The 23,085-nt window shown below is 42.7% G+C and overlaps 1 protein-coding gene across 3 annotated transcripts; it reads right to left on the bottom strand.

The window, feature by feature from the left end:
* Positions 1-335: 335 nt before the first annotated feature.
* Positions 336-21,700, bottom strand: FLG (filaggrin). Of its 3 annotated transcripts, none has more exons than XM_043877810.1 (4): positions 21,654-21,700; positions 11,786-11,944; positions 3,249-11,212; positions 336-2,936 (listed from the first exon to the last, which is right to left on the bottom strand). In XM_043877810.1, the coding sequence occupies exons 2-4, from the start codon at positions 11,921-11,923 to the stop codon at positions 884-886; spliced, it is 10,155 nt and encodes a 3,384-aa protein (XP_043733745.1). In that variant the 5' UTR covers positions 11,924-11,944; positions 21,654-21,700; the 3' UTR covers positions 336-883. The 3 variants fall into 3 exon arrangements, with proteins under 3 accessions (XP_043733745.1, XP_043733746.1, XP_043733744.1); XM_043877811.1 differs by having other exon boundaries at positions 336-5,432; positions 5,745-11,212; XM_043877809.1 differs by having other exon boundaries at positions 336-11,212.
* Between the last annotated feature and the right edge of the window lie 1,385 nt (positions 21,701-23,085).

Raw genomic sequence — 23,085 nt, 5'->3', positions numbered from 1 at the left:
AGAAGGACTTATGGTCAGTGTTCTGTTTCCTGATCTTGGTTTGACATGGTTAAATAGTCACTTGGATTAATGTTCTGATAATGATTATGCTGCTGTCTATGATGGCGCTAAGCCTTTTTTCATCCTAATGGTGACTGTATGGAACAAGGACTATGTTGGAGAAAAATACAGGATTTGATTAAATTCTTTCTTCCTTGGACTCCTTATTTCTTTGCATGGTATACATCTGCCATTTGGACATACAGTTGTCAGTGACAGAAGAAAAAGATGTCATTCTTACCATGGGGAGATAAGTCTTTTAGGGTCTATGAGAAATAAGCATGGAAGAGACAAACTATGATATATGATCAATTGTTTATTTTCCATTTTCACACCGTTCACTCTTTTATATTCTATATGCCCAAAGTGATTAATAAATGCGGAATAATACAGAGTTCCAAAAGAAGGATACTTGAGGCAGGTGTGCTGACTGATAATAAGATATAGCAGCTTTGCTTGATGGAACACTGACTTTGCCCTGTTGATTCCTTTAATATTTTGATTAATATTAATCTGTACCAATCTGGAGAGGTCCAGATATGTACCTCTCAAAAGAAAAATCCTTTCTTGAACCACATCTCCCCCAATACTCATGGTTTTCCAAGTTTAACACTCCATGATATCTATTTCTTCTATTAACCAGTACTTAACCACAAAGCTCAAAGTTTCCTATAGAATAAAAAGAAATTATCACCAATGTAAAGAAATAATGTCACTAATTTTTAAAAAATGACAAGAAGAGGTAACACCCTGAAGGGGTGATGCAAATTTCCTTGAATCAAAGTTATGCCTTTGTAATAGCCTAAACTTTGGGTTAATTACTTTATTAATATTTTATTAATACTCATTCATAATAATAGTGTCTACATGACTGTCCAAAGCCCAGCTGTTTTGAAATATAATTTGAAGGGCCATAAGTTCCAGGGTGTATATTACGGACTGTTATATTGGATCTCATTAGTTCTCTATATTTAGATTTGTCCCTGTTTTCCATATGACTGGAATCATGAATGAAATTTTCAGCTGGAGAATGTCCAATCCCTAAATGTCCATAGTCATAATTGGAACTGCCATAGCTGCCATGTCTCCAAATTTGGCCTGCACCATTATTTTGGATGCTTGAGTAGAATGCAGATATTCCTTGGGTGGTCACAGTCTGATTACCTGAACCTCTTGAATGACCCTTGTTGTCACTGGATTGACTAACTCTGGATTCCCTATGTCTGCTGCTTCCAGATCCAGAGGATATTTCTCCACGACCAGTTCCAGAGTGGCTGGAGCTGTCCCTTGACTGCTCATGGTGGCTCCCCTGTCTTTGCCCAGTGCTTGACCCAGACCTTTGGTGGGCAGATTCACCGTGGCTCCCTTGATGGGACTCTGAGTGCCTAGAACTGTCTCCTGTCTGGCCATGGGAAGATCCATGTTGGTTTCTTGAGCTGGAACCAGATCCTCCATGAGTTGTCTCAGAATGCCTACCGGAATCTCTTGCATGACCCTCACTGTCACTGTCCTGACTACCACTGGATTGTCTGTGCCTACTGCCTCCGGATCCAGTGGAGGTTTGTCCATGACTGGTTCCAGCGTGTCTGGAGCTGTCTCTTGACTGCTCATGGTGGCTCCCCTGTCTTTGCCCCGTGCTGGATCCTGACCTTCCATGAACAGATTCACCGTGGCTCCCTTGGTGGGACTCTGAGTGCCTAGAACTGTCTCCTGTCTGTCCATGGACAGATCCATGTTGGTTCCTTGAGCTGGAACCAGATCTTCCATGAGTTGTCTCAGAATGCCTACCGGAATCTCTTGCATGTCCCTCACTGTCACTGGCCTGACTAACACTGGATTGTCTGTGCCTACTGCCTCCGGATCCAGTGGAGGTTTGTCCATGACTGGTTCCAGCGTGTCTGGAGCTGTCTCTTGACTGCTCATGGTGGCTCCCCACTCTTTGTCCAGTGCTGGATCCTGACCTTCCGTGAACAGATTCACTGTGGCTCCCTTGGTGGGACTCTGAGTGCCTAGAACTGTCTCCAGCCTGTCCATGGGCAGATCCATGTTGGTTTCTTGAGCTGGAACCAGGCCTTCCATGAGTTGTCACGGACTGTCTACCTGAGTCTTCTGAATGTCCTTCACTGTCACTGGCCTGACTACCACTGGATTGCCTGTGTCTGCTGCCTCCGGACACAGTAGAGGTTTGTCCATGTCGAGTTCCAGAGTGTCTGGAGCTGTCCCTTGACTGCTCATGGTGGCTCCCCTGTCTTTGTCCGGTGCTGGATCCTGACCTTCCGTGAACAGATTCACTGTGGCTCCCTTGGTGGGACTCTGAGTGCCTAGAACTGTCTCCAGCCTGTCCATGGGCAGATCCATGTTGGTTTCTTGAGCTGGAACCAGGCCTTCCTTGAGTTGTCACAGACTGTCTACCTGAGCCTTCTGAATGTCCTTCGCTGTCACTGGCCTGACTACCGCTGGATTGTCTGTGCCTACTGCTTCTGGATCCAGTGGAGGTTTGTCCATGACTGGTTCCAGCGTGTCTGGAGCTGTCTCTTGACTGCTCATGGTGGCTCCCCTGTCTTTGCCCCGTGCTGGATCCTGACCTTCCGTGAACAGATTCACCGTGGCTCCCTTGGTGGGACTCTGAGTGCCTAGAACTGTCTCCTGTCTGTCCATGGACAGATCCATGTTGGTTTCTTGAGCTGGAACCAGGCCTTCCATGAGTTGTCACGGACTGTCTACCTGAGTCTTCTGAATGTCCTTCACTGTCACTGGCCTGACTACCACTGGATTGCCTGTGTCTGCTGCCTCCGGACACAGTAGAGGTTTGTCCATGTCGAGTTCCAGAGTGTCTGGAGCTGTCCCTTGACTGCTCATGGTGGTCCCCCTGTCTTTGTCTAGTGCTGGATCCTGACCTTTCATGGACAGATTCACTATGCCTGTCTTGATGGGACTCTGAGTGCCTAGGACTGTCTCCTGTCTGACCATGGGAGGATCCATGTTGGTTTCTTGAGCTGGAACCAGGCCTTCCTTGAGTTGTCACAGACTGTCTACCTGAGCCTTCTGAATGTCCTTCGCTGTCACTGGCCTGACTACCACTGGATTGTCTGTGCCTACTGCTTCTGGATCCAGTGGAGGTTTGTCCATGACTGGTTCCAGCGTGTCTGGAGCTGTCTCTTGACTGCTCATGGTGGCTCCCCTGTCTTTGCCCCGTGCTGGATCCTGACCTTCCGTGAACAGATTCACCGTGGCTCCCTTGGTGGGACTCTGAGTGCCTAGAACTGTCTCCTGTCTGTCCATGGACAGATCCATGTTGGTTCCTTGAGCTGGAACCAGATCTTCCATGAGTTGTCTCAAAATGCCTACCGGAATCTCTTGCATGTCCCTCACTGTCACTGGCCTGACTAACACTGGATTGTCTGTGCCTACTGCCTCCGGATCCAGTGGAGGTTTGTCCATGACTGGTTCCAGCGTGTCTGGAGCTGTCTCTTGACTGCTCATGGTGGCTCCCCACTCTTTGTCCAGTGCTGGATCCTGACCTTCCGTGAACAGATTCACTGTGGCTCCCTTGGTGGGACTCTGAGTGCCTAGAACTGTCTCCAGCCTGTCCATGGGCAGATCCATGTTGGTTTCTTGAGCTGGAACCAGGCCTTCCATGAGTTGTCACGGACTGTCTACCTGAGTCTTCTGAATGTCCTTCACTGTCACTGGCCTGACTACCACTGGATTGCCTGTGTCTGCTGCCTCCGGACACAGTAGAGGTTTGTCCATGTCGAGTTCCAGAGTGTCTGGAGCTGTCCCTTGACTGCTCATGGTGGCTCCCCTGTCTTTGTCCGGTGCTGGATCCTGACCTTCCGTGAACAGATTCACTGTGGCTCCCTTGGTGGGACTCTGAGTGCCTAGAACTGTCTCCAGCCTGTCCATGGGCAGATCCATGTTGGTTTCTTGAGCTGGAACCAGGCCTTCCTTGAGTTGTCACAGACTGTCTACCTGAGCCTTCTGAATGTCCTTCGCTGTCACTGGCCTGACTACCGCTGGATTGTCTGTGCCTACTGCTTCTGGATCCAGTGGAGGTTTGTCCATGACTGGTTCCAGCGTGTCTGGAGCTGTCTCTTGACTGCTCATGGTGGCTCCCCTGTCTTTGCCCCGTGCTGGATCCTGACCTTCCGTGAACAGATTCACCGTGGCTCCCTTGGTGGGACTCTGAGTGCCTAGAACTGTCTCCTGTCTGTCCATGGACAGATCCATGTTGGTTCCTTGAGCTGGAACCAGATCTTCCATGAGTTGTCTCAAAATGCCTACCGGAATCTCTTGCATGTCCCTCACTGTCACTGGCCTGACTAACACTGGATTGTCTGTGCCTACTGCCTCCGGATCCAGTGGAGGTTTGTCCATGACTGGTTCCAGCGTGTCTGGAGCTGTCTCTTGACTGCTCATGGTGGCTCCCCACTCTTTGTCCAGTGCTGGATCCTGACCTTCCGTGAACAGATTCACTGTGGCTCCCTTGGTGGGACTCTGAGTGCCTAGAACTGTCTCCAGCCTGTCCATGGGCAGATCCATGTTGGTTTCTTGAGCTGGAACCAGGCCTTCCATGAGTTGTCACGGACTGTCTACCTGAGTCTTCTGAATGTCCTTCACTGTCACTGGCCTGACTACCACTGGATTGCCTGTGTCTGCTGCCTCCGGACACAGTAGAGGTTTGTCCATGTCGAGTTCCAGAGTGTCTGGAGCTGTCCCTTGACTGCTCATGGTGGCTCCCCTGTCTTTGTCCGGTGCTGGATCCTGACCTTCCGTGAACAGATTCACTGTGGCTCCCTTGGTGGGACTCTGAGTGCCTAGAACTGTCTCCAGCCTGTCCATGGGCAGATCCATGTTGGTTTCTTGAGCTGGAACCAGGCCTTCCTTGAGTTGTCACAGACTGTCTACCTGAGCCTTCTGAATGTCCTTCGCTGTCACTGGCCTGACTACCGCTGGATTGTCTGTGCCTACTGCTTCTGGATCCAGTGGAGGTTTGTCCATGACTGGTTCCAGCGTGTCTGGAGCTGTCTCTTGACTGCTCATGGTGGCTCCCCTGTCTTTGCCCCGTGCTGGATCCTGACCTTCCGTGAACAGATTCACCGTGGCTCCCTTGGTGGGACTCTGAGTGCCTAGAACTGTCTCCTGTCTGTCCATGGACAGATCCATGTTGGTTTCTTGAGCTGGAACCAGGCCTTCCATGAGTTGTCACGGACTGTCTACCTGAGTCTTCTGAATGTCCTTCACTGTCACTGGCCTGACTACCACTGGATTGCCTGTGTCTGCTGCCTCCGGACACAGTAGAGGTTTGTCCATGTCGAGTTCCAGAGTGTCTGGAGCTGTCCCTTGACTGCTCATGGTGGTCCCCCTGTCTTTGTCTAGTGCTGGATCCTGACCTTTCATGGACAGATTCACTATGCCTGTCTTGATGGGACTCTGAGTGCCTAGGACTGTCTCCTGTCTGACCATGGGAGGATCCATGTTGGTTTCTTGAGCTGGAACCAGGCCTTCCTTGAGTTGTCACAGACTGTCTACCTGAGCCTTCTGAATGTCCTTCGCTGTCACTGGCCTGACTACCACTGGATTGTCTGTGCCTACTGCTTCTGGATCCAGTGGAGGTTTGTCCATGACTGGTTCCAGCGTGTCTGGAGCTGTCTCTTGACTGCTCATGGTGGCTCCCCTGTCTTTGCCCCGTGCTGGATCCTGACCTTCCGTGAACAGATTCACCGTGGCTCCCTTGGTGGGACTCTGAGTGCCTAGAACTGTCTCCTGTCTGTCCATGGACAGATCCATGTTGGTTCCTTGAGCTGGAACCAGATCTTCCATGAGTTGTCTCAAAATGCCTACCGGAATCTCTTGCATGTCCCTCACTGTCACTGGCCTGACTAACACTGGATTGTCTGTGCCTACTGCCTCCGGATCCAGTGGAGGTTTGTCCATGACTGGTTCCAGCGTGTCTGGAGCTGTCTCTTGACTGCTCATGGTGGCTCCCCACTCTTTGTCCAGTGCTGGATCCTGACCTTCCGTGAACAGATTCACTGTGGCTCCCTTGGTGGGACTCTGAGTGCCTAGAACTGTCTCCAGCCTGTCCATGGGCAGATCCATGTTGGTTTCTTGAGCTGGAACCAGGCCTTCCATGAGTTGTCACGGACTGTCTACCTGAGTCTTCTGAATGTCCTTCACTGTCACTGGCCTGACTACCACTGGATTGCCTGTGTCTGCTGCCTCCGGACACAGTAGAGGTTTGTCCATGTCGAGTTCCAGAGTGTCTGGAGCTGTCCCTTGACTGCTCATGGTGGCTCCCCTGTCTTTGTCCGGTGCTGGATCCTGACCTTCCGTGAACAGATTCACTGTGGCTCCCTTGGTGGGACTCTGAGTGCCTAGAACTGTCTCCAGCCTGTCCATGGGCAGATCCATGTTGGTTTCTTGAGCTGGAACCAGGCCTTCCTTGAGTTGTCACAGACTGTCTACCTGAGCCTTCTGAATGTCCTTCGCTGTCACTGGCCTGACTACCGCTGGATTGTCTGTGCCTACTGCTTCTGGATCCAGTGGAGGTTTGTCCATGACTGGTTCCAGCGTGTCTGGAGCTGTCTCTTGACTGCTCATGGTGGCTCCCCTGTCTTTGCCCCGTGCTGGATCCTGACCTTCCGTGAACAGATTCACCGTGGCTCCCTTGGTGGGACTCTGAGTGCCTAGAACTGTCTCCTGTCTGTCCATGGACAGATCCATGTTGGTTCCTTGAGCTGGAACCAGATCTTCCATGAGTTGTCTCAAAATGCCTACCGGAATCTCTTGCATGTCCCTCACTGTCACTGGCCTGACTAACACTGGATTGTCTGTGCCTACTGCCTCCGGATCCAGTGGAGGTTTGTCCATGACTGGTTCCAGCGTGTCTGGAGCTGTCTCTTGACTGCTCATGGTGGCTCCCCACTCTTTGTCCAGTGCTGGATCCTGACCTTCCGTGAACAGATTCACTGTGGCTCCCTTGGTGGGACTCTGAGTGCCTAGAACTGTCTCCAGCCTGTCCATGGGCAGATCCATGTTGGTTTCTTGAGCTGGAACCAGGCCTTCCATGAGTTGTCACGGACTGTCTACCTGAGTCTTCTGAATGTCCTTCACTGTCACTGGCCTGACTACCACTGGATTGCCTGTGTCTGCTGCCTCCGGACACAGTAGAGGTTTGTCCATGTCGAGTTCCAGAGTGTCTGGAGCTGTCCCTTGACTGCTCATGGTGGCTCCCCTGTCTTTGTCCGGTGCTGGATCCTGACCTTCCGTGAACAGATTCACCGTGGCTCCCTTGGTGGGACTCTGAGTGCCTAGAACTGTCTCCAGCCTGTCCATGGGCAGATCCATGTTGGTTTCTTGAGCTGGAACCAGGCCTTCCTTGAGTTGTCACAGACTGTCTACCTGAGCCTTCTGAATGTCCTTCGCTGTCACTGGCCTGACTACCGCTGGATTGTCTGTGCCTACTGCTTCTGGATCCAGTGGAGATTTGTCCATGACTGGTTCCAGCGTGTCTGGAGCTGTCTCTTGACTGCTCATGGTGGCTCCCCTGTCTTTGCCCCGTGCTGGATCCTGACCTTCCGTGAACAGATTCACCGTGGCTCCCTTGGTGGGACTCTGAGTGCCTAGAACTGTCTCCTGTCTGTCCATGGACAGATCCATGTTGGTTCCTTGAGCTGGAACCAGATCTTCCATGAGTTGTCTCAGAATGCCTACCGGAATCTCTTGCATGTCCCTCACTGTCACTGGCCTGACTAACACTGGATTGTCTGTGCCTACTGCCTCCGGATCCAGTGGAGGTTTGTCCATGACTGGTTCCAGAGTGTCTGGAGCTGTCTCTTGACTGCTCATGGTGGCTCCCCACTCTTTGTCCAGTGCTGGATCCTGACCTTCCGTGAACAGATTCACTGTGGCTCCCTTGGTGGGACTCTGAGTGCCTAGAACTGTCTCCAGCCTGTCCATGGGCAGATCCATGTTGGTTTCTTGAGCTGGAACCAGGCCTTCCATGAGTTGTCACGGACTGTCTACCTGAGTCTTCTGAATGTCCTTCACTGTCACTGGCCTGACTACCACTGGATTGCCTGTGTCTGCTGCCTCCGGACACAGTAGAGGTTTGTCCATGTCGAGTTCCAGAGTGTCTGGAGCTGTCCCTTGACTGCTCATGGTGGTCCCCCTGTCTTTTTCTAGTGCTGGATCCTGACCTTTCATGGACAGATTCACTATGCCTGTCTTGATGGGACTCTGAGTGCCTAGGACTCTCTCTTGTCTGACCATGGGCAGATCCATGTTGGCTCCTTGAGCTGGAACCAGACCTTCCATGAGTTGTCTCAGAATCCCTACCTGAATCTCTTGCGTGTCTCTCATTGTGGCTCCCTTGATTGGTCTTTGAGCGCCTAGAACTGTCTTCTGTCTGGCCATGGGAAGATCCATGTTGACTTCTTGAGCTGGAACGAGATCCTGTGCGAGGTGTCACAGACTGTCTACCTGAATCTCTTGCATGTCCCTCTCTGTCACTGGACTGACTAACACTGGATTCCCTATGTCTGCTGCTTCCAGATCCAGCTGAGGTGTGTCCATGTTCAGTTCCAGAGTGTCTGGAGCTGTCCCTTGACTGCTCATGGTGGCTCCCCTCTCTTTGTCCGGTGCTGGATCCTGACCTTCCGTGAACAGATTCACTGTGGCTCCCTTGGTGGGACTCTGAGTGCCTAGAACTGTCTCCTGTCTGTCCATGGGCAGATCCATGTTCGTTTCTTGAGCTGGAACCAGGCCTTCCTTGAGTTGTCACAGACTGTCTACCTGAGCCTTCTGAATGTCCTTCGCTGTCACTGGCCTGACTACCACTGGATTGTCTGTGCCTACTGCTTCTGGATCCAGTGGAGGTTTGTCCATGACTGGTTCCAGCGTGTCTGGAGCTGTCTCTTGACTGCTCATGGTGGCTCCCCTGTCTTTGCCCCGTGCTGGATCCTGACCTTCCGTGAACAGATTCACCGTGGCTCCCTTGGTGGGACTCTGAGTGCCTAGAACTGTCTCCTGTCTGTCCATGGACAGATCCATGTTGGTTCCTTGAGCTGGAACCAGATCTTCCATGAGTTGTCTCAGAATGCCTACCGGAATCTCTTGCATGTCCCTCACTGTCACTGGCCTGACTAACACTGGATTGTCTGTGCCTACTGCCTCCGGATCCAGTGGAGGTTTGTCCATGACTGGTTCCAGCGTGTCTGGAGCTGTCTCTTGACTGCTCATGGTGGCTCCCCACTCTTTGTCCAGTGCTGGATCCTGACCTTCCGTGAACAGACTCACTGTGGCTCCCTTGGTGGGACTCTGAGTGCCTAGAACTGTCTCCAGCCTGTCCATGGGCAGATCCATGTTGGTTTCTTGAGCTGGAACCAGGCCTTCCATGAGTTGTCACGGACTGTCTACCTGAGTCTTCTGAATGTCCTTCACTGTCACTGGCCTGACTACCACTGGATTGCCTGTGTCTGCTGCCTCCGGACACAGTAGAGGTTTGTCCATGTCGAGTTCCAGAGTGTCTGGAGCTGTCCCTTGACTGCTCATGGTGGTCCCCCTGTCTTTGTCTAGTGCTGGATCCTGACCTTTCATGGACAGATTCACTATGCCTGTCTTGATGGGACTCTGAGTGCCTAGGACTGTCTCTTGTCTGACCATGGGAGGATCCATGTTGGCTCCTTGAGCTGGAACCAGACCTTCCATGAGTTATCTCAGAATCCCTACCTGAATCTCTTGCGTGTCTCTCATTGTGGCTCCCTTGATTGGTCTTTGAGCGCCTAGAACTGTCTTCTGTCTGGCTATGGGAAGATCCGTGTTGATTTCTTGAGCTGGAATGAGATCCTGTGCGAGGTGTCACAGACTGTCTACCTGAATCTCTTGCATGTCCCTCTCTGTCACTGGACTGACTAACACTGGATTCCCTATGTCTGCTGCTTCCAGATCCAGCTGAGGTGTGTCCATGTCCAGTTCCAGAGTGTCTGAAGCTGTCCCTTGACTGATCATGGTGGCTCCCCTCTCTTTGCCCACTTCTAGGTCCTGACCTTTCATGGACAGATTCACTGTGGCTCCCTTGATGAGATGCTGAGTGCCTCGAACTGTCTCCTGTCTGTCCATGGGAAGATCCACGTTGGTTGCTTGAGCTGGAACCCGACCTTCCTTGTGTTGTCACGGACTGTCTACCTGAGTCTTCTGAATGTCCTTCACTGTCACTGGCCTGACTACCACTGGATTGCCTGTGTCTGCTGCCTCCGGATCCAGCAGAGGTTTGTGCATGTCCAGTTTCAGAGTGTGTGGATCTGTCCCTTGACTGCTCATGGTGGCTCCCCTGTCTTTGCCCAGTGTTTTTTGACCTTCCATGGACAGATTCACTGTACGTCTCTTTTTGGGATTCTGAATGGGTAGAACTATCTCCTGTATGAGTCAGGACAGAGCCATTTTGATTCCTTGAACTGGATCTTGGTCTTCCATGAGTGACCACGGATTTACTACCTGTATCTCGTGAATGTCCTTCCGTGTCTCTGCCCTTAGTGATGTTTGACTCATAGTTTGTATTGTGACTGGATTGAAAATTCGTGGTCACTTTGTCTTCACAAACTTGATACAAGTCATCATACTCTGATCCTATGCATTTTGCACTTCTTTTACCTTTATTTTCATAACCGCATTCTTCTTCTCTTTCTTCATATCTCCTGGTTGGGCTGACACTTGACGTGTGCCTTCTTTCTTTTAGTTCAGGAGAGCTTGATCTCCTTTTCTTTTCCCTTCTTGACTCATGACTTTCGCTACATCCATGTCTGTGTCCAGAGCTAGGTGAGTCACCTCTTCTTTGTTTACTTCCAGATTTAGACCCATGTCTTTTTTTTCCTCTTCCTCTTGGGCTCTTTGATCTATCTTGATTCTTTCCATCACTTCTTCTTGAATGACTGTGCTTTCTTTTTGTTTCTTCTTTGTCTTCTTCTGTATCATCTTCTTCATCTTCATAGTGGTATGTATACTTTTTCTGTTTTCGTCCTGCTGTCTGTAAATTCTGTCTTTGAGTGTAATCATAATATATTTGAGCCAACTTGAATACCATCAGAAAAAACTCTGTAAAGTCTATTTTCTTGTTGTGATCTACATCGAGGATATGCATGAAAACTTCAGTGGTGTCTGGGTCATCAGGATTCTGTAAATAGGGAAGACAGGGAGAGTACATGAGAGTGACTGATGTGGAAGATTAAATAATTAAAGTGAACTTTGGAAATGTGAATTCTTGCTATATAAAAGTAGAACCTAATGTTTTCTTTAATAATGTTTGTTTTATCTTGACTTAGTAAAGAGATGTCGGTACTGTCCTAAAAGACTTAAATCTTAAATGCTAGTATGGTGACACAAAAAATTTGATGGGACATGTTCTTCTTTTAATTCTTCAAATGTCAGCATTTTATGAATTTTTTCAAAGGAATTATCTTTTAGACATACCCTCTTTACATTCTTGAAATTAGGGGGAATATTATGATAAGTTAACTTTTGTTTACTTCTTTTTAACTAAATATTTATGTTTTTCCATAGACAATGTGTGTGTGTGTAATATATATAGAGGTATAAAGAGCTGAACAAATTATATCTGTTTTGAAATAAAATTATGTTTGTTCCTATTCTAAGAGAAACAACTCATAAAGATTTCACAGTAATATTTTGACATTTTTTGATGCAGAACAAAAATGATATACCATTTTATCTGGCAAATAACTTTTACCTTCAAGATGGGCCGAAACTCCAATTCCAGAAGTTCCTTCAGCTCTTTTTCACTCAATGTGTCAGTCTCCTTATCTGTTTTTGAATATTTGTGAAATATTTCGATGATGCCATTGATGTTTTCCAGGAGAGTTGACATCTTTTGGAACTATAGGTGAACCTAGAAAGAAGTTAAAATGTACATTTATTTCTTTTATTTTGTAGGTCATATCAATTATTATAATAAATTTTCACATTTCTAAACCTACATCTCTTCCTAGGTAGTCCAGCTTTAAAAATGGAAAATGGCCATGAAAAACTTCTATCCATTATCTACATGATGAATATCAACACAGAGTCTGACTGGACTGCCAACATTTTGGCCTTGATCTCTTTTTTTTTCACATCAAACTACTCTTTTATTTGCATGCCTAGAATTCATAAGTCATAAAATATCAAAATATCTTTCAAAACTCACTTTTCTTTTTTGCTTTTCTACTCAATAGCTTTATTTTTTTTTAAATCTATTTATTTTAATTGGGGGCTAATTACTTTACAACATTGCAGTGGTTTTTGCCATACATTGACATGAATCAGCCATGGGTTTACATGTGTTCCCAATCCTGATCCTCCCTCCCCATCTCATCCCTCAGGGTCATCCCAGTGCACCAGCCCTGAGCACCCTGTCTCATGCATCGAACCTGGACTGGCGATCTGTTTCACATATGATAATATTCATGCTTCAATGCTATTCTCTCAGATCATCCCACCCTCACCTTCTCCCACAGAGTCCAAAAGACTGCTCTATACATCTGTGTCTCTTTTGCTGTCTCACATATAGGGTTATTGTTAACATCTTCCTAAATTCCATATACATGCATTAGTGTACGTTATTGGTGTCTTTCACAGTGGAATTTAGATATTCTCACAGACCTTTGGCAAAAGCTGCAATAGATTCTTCCTTTCCTTTATCTCAGAAGATGACATTGATTTTTCTTTCACTGAAAACTTGCTCTCTATTAGGAGAGAATTTCATTTTTCCAGTATCGGTTCATCCAGCCTATTGAATTTGTATCCACATACTTTAACCTTCACTACTGTTTTGTGGATGAATTGTCCTTCTGTCCTTTATTTTGGTGCAGGATCTCACTCTCTCTTGCCTATTCAAACAATTTGCTTTTGTAGTTAGTAGTTATTCACTTTTTCTCCTAAGTTATCAATTTCTTTTTTTTTTTCTGAAACATTCACTACAGCATGTGTTCATGCTGAAATGTCTCTTATTTAAATCCCCTCCCTCACCCTACATCTCCCTTTATGCACCATTTATCTTTTCTCTACTATACCAAAACTCATCACAAGATATACCTGTATTTTTTCTTCACTTTCTATTTTCTTTTATTCAGATTATCTTTCTGTCTCAAAAATCCACTGAAGCTCTCATGATGATTTAAAAAATGCCCTTTACCTTACTATGTCCAACTATCCATTTTCATTTCACATATACTTTGATGTATCAGCAGCATTTGATGCAGGTGGCTACATCCTCCTTCAGAGACCCCATTCTCTTTAGTTTTTTCTTTTGACCTCATTGCCTATTTTTCTTAGTCTCCTATTCCAGGCTCTAATGTTGATGTGCCTGAGATCGAGTCCTTAGTTCCTTTTCTGTATTTTATCCTCCCTTGGGCGGAGTGGAGGGGTCTCAACTAGCTGTGTAACTTTAAATCCTATGTATAGGTTGACAACTCTGAAATTTATATATTCAGCCATAAAGTCTCCTCTAAGCTTGACATATGTATGTCTAAGTACCTATCAAATATTTCTGCTTCGGCCTTGAACAATATTTCCCCCACCGCCAAGATGTTCCACTTCATCCAGTTCTCCTAGTGAATGGTTTACTTTCTCAGCAAAGTCTTCAAAGAATTTTCTGTGCTTCCCCTCATTTTATGTTTACCACTCATTTAAAACCAGTTCTCTCAATTTTTTGTCTCCAAACTTGAAACTGATTTGTGTTAAATAACCTATGGTCTATAAGTTGCTAAATACAGTGGTCAGTTGTTCGTCTTCCTCATCTTACTCACCCTCTTAGGGGTGTGGAATTGCTCATTCCCTTTTTCATGGAATTTTTGGTTGTTTCTTGGATCTTAACAGTGCATTCTCCTTATATACCTCTAATCTATCAGCTGCTCTTTCTCAATATTCTTCACTAATCTCTCACCTTTTGCTTCATTTCAAAACGTTGGAAAAGCCCCATGGCTTATGTCCTTGACCTTCTCTTTTAAAATATATCTATTCACTGAAATCTCATTGGACTTCTTGACTTCAGATACTATCTAATTACTTCCAGACTGATACCTCCAAGCATGACCTTACCTTTCTTTGCTTTCTACACTCACTCATTCATACCTTAATTTATTTAACAAATATTCAACACCTACTACAGGATTAGCTATTCTTTTATGCTCTGGGGATATAATAATAAACAAGATGAATGAAGTACCTATTCTTCTGAAGACAATAAACAAATGAATGGAGAAATTAGATATTGAGAAGTGATATGCATGCCGTTAAAAAAAGAATGGTGCTATTAATATATAGAATTGTTGTGAGGGATGTGCTTTAGATTGATCAGAGAAGATTTTGTGTTAAAAAAGGATATTTGAGTTTAAAATAGAAAAATAAGAAGGAACTAACCTTGTTGATTAGTTGAAGAATTTTAGGTAAAAGGAATAGTTCAGGGATCTGAATGTGGGAATCAACTTGGAAGGTTAGTGATATAGAAAAAATACCAATTCCAGAACAAATCAGGAGTAATACAACTTAAATTCAGATTTACAGACAGGGGTTAGAAAATGATGATCTTCTAAATAGGGTAACATTTGTGCTTTTTATTGTAGGTGCGATGGGAAGTCACTAAATGATTTTTTTTTTTTTTTTTTTGGAAACAGAGCAATCTGATTCAGTTTTTAAAGGATCAATTTGTAGAATCACTAATTAGGGTTCTTTCAGAGTAAGATTCTTTTAAGGACAACAGGAAAGTTGGTGTTTATGTGTGTGTGTGTAGGTATCATAACACTATCAAAATTGTGACAATTTGTTGAAGCTTACATTCAGATTGGAAGGGAACTACAGTAATTTGAGGTTAAATAACTGCAATTATTAAAAACTGGTGGAAGATATCAAGCCACAGATTCAAGAGGTATTATCAACTCCAAGCAGATATATAAAAGAAAACAATACCTAGACACATAATAAAAAATGTCTGAACACTTAAGACAATGAGGAAATCTTAAAACCAGCCAGAGAAAAAGCATATTATCTTCAAAAAACCAACTACTGACTTTTCAAAAGAAATAATGGAAGCCAGGAGACAGTGAAATGTTTTTCTTATCTTCCTGTAGGAAAGTAAGTTCTACCCTAGAATTCTATACCCACTGAAAGTATACATGAAGAAGAAAGCTTAAGTAAGGATATTTTCAAGCAAACGAAGCAGATTTACCTTACACCATAAGATTTACTCTAAAAGAAATATTAAAGAATGATCCTAGTCAGAAGCACAGAAAGGTAGGAAAGAACGAAGAAAAAGTCAAAAGTGTAAGTATAGGGGAAAATCTAAATGAATAGTGATGGAAAAAACAGCAAAAATAATATCTTTCACAATTTATGATAATGCATAACTATCATAAATAAGGTTGGAAAGGGTAAGTGGAGTTCAGGTACTATAGGATACTTGGATTGTTGTAGTAAAGTATTAGTAGTGTTAAAGTATTTTTTTTTTTAATAATATACTCTAATAAGTCCAAGGGTAGGTGTTGTGTTGTAATGTCTAAGGTAAGCATGAAAAGACCAGTAAAAGGATATGTAATTAAAAAGCTGATATGACAAAAATTAACTGACGAATAGTAATTCATCCAAAAAAGTTAGAAAAGAGAAAAAGAAATGTAAAACAGGTAGGATATTAGAAACCAAGTAGTAATATGGTGGATTTAAACCAAATAGATTTAAGCAGTAATGATACTGAATAAGAATGGACTAAATACTGTAACTTAGAAACAAAGATTGTCAGACTAGATGGGAAAAAAAGTACATACTATCTATAAGAGACACACTTAAGTCTGATATATGTTGGAAAAAGATGTTATTCAAATGTTAAAGGAGAGCTATTATTTTTGCTATATTAACATCTCTAGAGTAGACTTTAAGACAAAAGTATAACTAGAAGGATATTTCATAACAATAAATGGCTAGTTCATGAGGAAGATATAACAATTTAAACTGATATGTACTTAATAACATAGCCTCATAATATGTACAACAAAAAAATGACAGAATTATAAGGACAAATTGACAAATCTATAATTATAGTAGGTAGCATCTCTCAGCAACTGATAGAACAAGTAAACAAAAATATTATAAGGCTATAGAAGAGTTCCACAAAATTCATAAGACAGTAACTAATATATATTGAACACTGTATCTAACAAATATAACATACACATCCTACTGAAGTGAATATGAGACTTCTGAAAATTTACTATATGCTTATCATGAAGAAAATTTCAACAAATTTTAAAGGATTAAAATCATGCATAATTTGTTTTGTACCACAGCAGAATGAAGCTAGATTTCAATGATAGAAAGAAACATAAAAAAATCTCCACAAATGTTTGGAAATTAAGCAGTAACTTCTAAATAACAAAAACAGCGGAATGAAGCTAGATTTCAGTGATAGAAAGAAACATACAAAAATCTCCACAAATGTTTGGAAATTAAGCAGTAACTTCTAAATAACAAATAGGTCATAGAATACATTGCAGTGTAAATTAGAAAATATTTTGAGCTAAATACAAATGAGAAAAATGTGAAATAGCAAAACTTGTAGGAGAATTTCCTTTATGAATATAGATGCAAAAATCTGAAAGAAAATATTAAACTGAATCTAGTATTGTACAAAAAGAATATGCATTATACTTAAGAAAGTTTCACTCCAAAGATCATGTTTGTTTTAATATATGAGAACTGATAAAATACTGGGAAAACAGCTTTTTTGAACCTCTTAATAGATGCAAAAAACATTTGATAAAACCCCTACAATGGACATGCAAATTAAAGCTTAGCATATTCCTGGCTCAATTTTTCTCATTCCAATTGAATCTGAAAATTCTGGCAGTGAATGAATAAAATGCATTATAAGGAAGTAATTATAATAAAAATATGTTCTTGTCCATAAAAAAGTCCAACATTAATTTTTATTTATAAATATGAATTGTACTTATGATGGTACAATTAGGGCTTCCCTGATAGCTCAGTTGGTAAAGAATCCACCTGCAATGCAGGAGACCCTGGTTGGATTCCTGTGTTGGAAAGATCCAATGGAGAAGGGAAAGGCTACCCTCTTCAGTATTCTGTCCTGGAGAATTCCATGGACTCTATAGTCCATGGGGTCAGAAAGAGTTGGACAGGACCGAACGATTTTCACTTTCACTTTCACCTTGATGGTACTATAGTAAACAGCATACTTAATGGTTACATGCTGAAAACTTTTCTTGCTCAGTTTTTGGATGAGATCAGTACACCTGCTAATATACTATGCAACATTGTTTTGAAATTCCTAGGTAGAGCAAAAATTAAGACAAAGAATGAAAAACAGAATAATTGGAAATGAAGTAAGAAAACTGCCGTTACTGAAGAATGATGTGGCTTCCATATGTTGAAATTTTAAAAAAATGTATAAGCTACTAGAATAAATGAAATTAACAGTGTTGCTGGATACAAGGTAAATATACAAAATTCATTTGTATTTCTATACAAAATCAAGAAACAGAAATTGAAATAAGGAATGATGCTATTTACAAAAGTGTATAAAAACTCAGGGAATTGCTAGAAGTTAAATCTAACAAAGATTTAATCCCAAAGAAAGTCAATGCCAAAGAATGCTCAAACTACCAGACAATTGCACTCATCTCACACACTAGCAAAGTAATGCTTAAACTTCTCCAAGCCAGGCTTCAACAGTACATGAACCCAGAGCTTCCAGATGTTCAAGCTGGATTTAGAAAAGGCAGAGGAACCAGAGATCAAATTGCCAACATCTGTTAGATCATTGAAAAAGCAAGAGAGTTCCAGAAAAAAACATCTACTTCTGCTTTATTCACTATGCCAAAGCCTTTGACTGTGTGGATCACAAGAAACTGTGGAAAATTCTTCAAGAGATGGGATGCCAGACCACCTGACCTGCCTCTTGAGAAACCTGTATGCAGATCAAGAAGCAACATTTAGAACTGGACATGAAACAACAGATTGGTTCCAAATTGGGAAAGGAGTATGTCAAGGCTGTATGTTGTCACCCTGCTTGTTTAACTTATATGCAGAATACATCATGAGAAAATGCTGGACTGGATGAAGCACAAGCTGGAATCAAGATTGCCAGGAGAAATATCAATAACCTTAGATATGCAGATGACACCACCCTTATGGAAGAAAGTGAAGAAGAACTGAAGAGCCTCTTGATGAAAGTGAAAGAGGAGAGTGAAAAATTTGGCTTAAAATTCAACATGAGAAAAACTAAGATCATGGCATCTGGTTCTATCACTTCATGGCAAATAGATGGGGAAACAATGGAAACAGTGAGAGACTATCTTTTTGCACTCCAAAATCACTGCAGATGGTGACTGCAGCCATGAAATTAAAAGACGCTTACTCCTTGGAAGAAAAGTTATGACCAACCTAGACAGCATATTAAAAAGCAGAAACATTACTTTGCCAACAAACGTCCGTCAAGTCAAAGCTGTGGTTTTTCCAGTAGTCATGTATGGATGTGAGAGTTGGACCATAAAGAAAGCTGAGCATTGAGGAATTGATGCTTTTGAACTGTGGTTTTGGAGAAGAGTCTTGAGAGTCCCTTGGACTGCAAGGAGATCCAACCAGTCCATCCTAAAGGAAATCAGTCCTGAATATTCATTGGAAGGACTGATGCTGAAGCTGAAACTCCAATACTTTGGCCACCTGATGCAAAGAACTGATTCATTTAAAAGACCCTGATGCTGGGAAAGATTGAAGGCGGGAGGAGAAGGGGATGACAGAGGATGAGATGGTTGGATGGCATCATTGACACAATGAACATGAGTTTGTTTAAACTCTGGGAGTTGGTGATGGACAGGGAGGCCTGGTGTGCTGCAGTCCATGGCATTGCAAAGAGTCAGACACAACGGAGTGACTGCACTGAACTGAAATCTAACAAAAGATATGAAATATATGAACTCAGAAAATTATAAACATTATTGAGACTGATTTAAAAAGATATGGATAAATGGAAGATTGTGCCTTGTTTGTGTGTTGAAAGTGTCAATGTTGTCAAGATGTTAGATCTCCCCAAACTCATTTTTACGTGCAATAAAATTTCATTCAGAATCTGTGAAATTTTTTTTTTCTTTTTTTTAAAATTTTTTCATTTATTTTTATTAGTTGGAGGCTAATTACTTTACAGTATTGTAGTGGTTTTTGTCATACATTGACATGAATCAGCCATGGATTTACATGTATTCCCCATCCTGATCCTCCCTCCCACCTCCCTCTCCACCCGATTCCTCTGGGTCTTCCCAGTGCACCAGGCCCGAGCACTTGTCTCATGCATCCAGCCTGGGCTGGTGATCTGTTTCATTGGTAAGCTAGTGTCTGAAATTTATATTAAAATGTGAGGGTCCAGGATTAGCCAGAACAACACTGAAGAAGACCAACTTTGTGGACATATTGGATGTTAAGTGTGTTATAAAAGAAGACAGCATGACACTGATGCAACATTAAACAAATAGATAAGTGAAAGATCTTATATATCATTATGCACATTTAATTTATGAAACAGGTTGTGATGAGAGTTGGCAGGGAAAATATGGTCTTTTGAATAAATGGTGCTGGGTTAATTGAATTCCCATATGGAAAAATGAATTTCTTAGGTGGATTTTACATGTGAAAGATAAAGGGGACTGAACTTCAGTGGCTAAGACTCCACACTCCCAGTGCAGGGGGCACAGGTTCAGTCTCTGGTCAGGGAACTGGATCCCACATGCTGCAACTAAAAGATCCTGCATGCCACAACGAAGATCAAAGACCCCATGTGCTGCAACTAAGACCCGGCACAGCCAAACAAATAAATGAATATTTTTTAAAAGAGAGTGATTATTTGCCTACAAGTCTAACATAGTCTTTAAAGAAAGGTGAAGGAGATAACATAGGAGAATATTTTCAAGAATTTGGGATAGAGAAATACTTTTTAAAGAGAACTTAAAGCATATTAATGATAAAGAACAAAATTGATAAATTGGAGTGCATTAAAAATAGGAATGTCTGTTTATTCAAAGACTCTTAAGAAGAGAAGGAAAGCCATTGAGTGAAAGAATATATGCAACATTTAACCAGTAAAGGGCTCTCTCCTGAATATATAATAACTACTACAAATCAATACAAGAAATATGGATGGCCCCATAGCAAAATGGTTAGAAAGTACAAGAGCTTTGCAAAATAGGATATACAAATGTCTAATAAACACAAAAAGTTCTCAATTTTGTTAATCATCAGGGAGCAACAAGTTAAAATTAACAGTGTGAGACTACAACACCCCCACCAAAATGACTAAAAAGACAAAAAGAAAAAAAGAATACTAATTCCACATATTGGTGAAGATATGGAGAAACTGGGTATTTCATACACTCCTAGAAGGAGCATAAGCTGGCAGAAATACTTTCAAGAATTGTTTGATAATACCTAAGACCAGAAATTTACTCCTAGGAATATCCTCAATGGAAATATATACACATTTGTAACCAAAAATCATGAACAAAAATTTTCATAGCTCCATTATTTATAATATCTCCCCAAAGGAAAACAACCCAAATATCTATCAATAAAAAATGAATAAATAATTTGTGGCATTTTCATATAATAGAGGTGGGAATGAAGGGATAGCCTAGATTAAGATGGTAGTGTGGATAGGAGGACAGATGGACTGGCATGTCTTACAGTCAGAGTTGGCTGGTCAGAGAGAAAAATCAGTGTAGTGTAAAGCAGAGAATGGAGACATGCGTAGCTTCTAGACTTGTGTTTGAACAAATTACCCCATCATCTCTCATCTAAACTGCAGTCCATCTCCTTTCTCCCACCATTGCCTATGGTCCTATTTTCCATATAGCAGCTCAGAGTGATCTTGTTACTCTTCCTGCTTAATACTCTCCAATGGCTTCTCATCGACTTCAAATAATGTACAAACTCTACCGTGCCCCTCTTTACATGGCCTGTCTAGTTCTGTGACTCACTATATACCACTGTTCCTCATGTTAAACATGCTCTAGGCATCCAAGCATCTTTTTGTCCTTTAAAGGGTTTACTACTGCTTTAGAATCCTTTTGTTTGCCTTTCTTCTGTCATTAATATCTCTGCTCAAAAGATAATTCCCCAAACAGTCCTTTCCTAGCCCTTCAATCTCAAGTACCATCCTATTACTTTACTGTATCACTGTCTTATTTTCTTCATTGTTCTTATCACCGTTTGAATTTTTATTCATTTCTTGTTGACTGAATGTCTTCTGCTGCTAAGTTTATGTTGTTCATTGCCGCATAATCAGCCAAGAGTAGCATATGGCAAATAGAAGGTAGTTAATACATATTTGTTCAGTGAATGGGTAAATAGATAAACAAACAATATTAAGAAAGTAGCCAGGTGGAAAGCAAATTTACCCCCTCATTTTCCTTCTGTGTCAAAATAAACTTTTAGTAACATAGTGACTAAAAATAAAGGACCCCAAACATCCAGAACTTTTGGCCTGAGACCACATGTACAACCAGATCTCCACCTTGCTTAAGAACAAGTAAACAAGGTGAGATTTAGTCCCTCTTACTTACTTCCTTCCTTCACCAGAAGAGCAAGGAGATTGTAGCCTGGAGGAGCTTGCTGGGTACTGAAGTCTGGGATCATGGCCTTTTTATAGCAGGTCCATCCAGGGAGGAGCCATCCTCTGTAGGATGGTCTGATTCATTCCTAACCAGACTCAGATCCACCCATATCTCCACCTCTATTTCTCTAGTGACCTGTTTACTTCCCAACTTGCTCACGTATTCATCTGTACTTGTTTTACCCAGTTACAATTTAGGTTTACATCATTCCCATGTATATGTAGCTTTTATGGAAGATTCCCTTTGGCTAGCATAGGTTCTTTGTGTGCAGGGTCCACACCTTCTGGGTTTTGTTGTTGTTGTTATTACCCCCACTTTGAATGGTAGATGCTTGATAAATATCTACTGATAAGTGTGCTTCCTTATCCTTGTCTCTAGAGGAGTAGTAGAGTATACATTTTTGAAAAAATTAAATTTGGCTTATATTTAAGCCAACGTTACGTGCATCTACCTACAGGTCCCTTTTTATTAATAAATTCCATCTCTGAATCCTGAGAGAATTTGCCATGATGAATGTTGATCTTCTACAAAGTGTAATGAATTCAGAGAAGATAGGTAAATTTAATTTTGATTTTTCAAAAGAGAACAAGAAAGTGGGCTCTTGAATTAGAAGCAATGATCACTAGGAGGTGGCATGAACTTACTGGACAAGAATCATTAGTCTTGTTTTCAAGGTTGTTAATTGGGGTATCAGAGACATGTTCTACCTACTCTTCCTGTGGAATAAGCTGTGGCTTTCCTCATTGACCTCATAAATATACAGGAGATGCCTATCCTTGGCCTCTCTCTTCCTTCCCAGACTGTATATTGAACAGATTACATTTCCATTTGGATGTCCCCCTGTATCTCAGTCCATACTATTCAAACTGAATTAATTATCATGCCTTGTACCAAAATATACCATCTTCCAGGTTGAGGAGGATGAGACCACATGTACATCCAGATCTCCACCTTGCTTAGGAACAAGTAGACAAGGTGAAATGTATTCCCTCTTACTTGCTTCCTTCACCAGAAGAGCAAGGAGATTGTAGCCTGGAGGAGCTTGCTGGGTGCTGAAGTCTGGGATCATGGCCCATGTTACATGCCAACGTTACAAGCACCTACCACAGGTCCCTTTTTATTAATAAATTCCACCTCTGAATCCTGAGAGAACTTACCTGACATCTCTATCTGCTGAGTGTCTAAAGCCCCACAAAGTCATTTTCCATTTCTCTCTCTCTTCAGCCCTCATGTCATGTCATGATGTCTCACTTCTATGTGAAGGTCTATTATGCAGACCTTTATCTCTAGTGTGGCAATCTCAGTTCTAGACCTCACCATCTTTTGACTGGACATTAGTAAAAAGTGTTACAACCAACCCTTCCACTATTAGCCTTCTTGA

This window comes from Cervus elaphus, chromosome 20, assembly GCF_910594005.1.
Source record: "Cervus elaphus chromosome 20, mCerEla1.1, whole genome shotgun sequence".
Classification (NCBI taxonomy): Eukaryota; Metazoa; Chordata; class Mammalia; order Artiodactyla; family Cervidae; genus Cervus; species Cervus elaphus.
Note: the sequence above shows the minus strand (reverse complement) of the source record. Positions and strands in the feature narration are given on the sequence as shown.

Excerpts from the sequence above, each read along its gene's own strand:
- FLG (XM_043877809.1), bottom strand. The coding sequence starts at position 11,923 with ATGTCAACTCTCCTGGAAAACATCAATGGCATCATCGAAATATTTCAC. Across the intron at positions 11,213-11,785 it reads AGTTTCGGCCCATCTTGAAG|AATCCTGATGACCCAGACAC; the intron begins GTAAAAGTTATT and ends CCCTATTTACAG.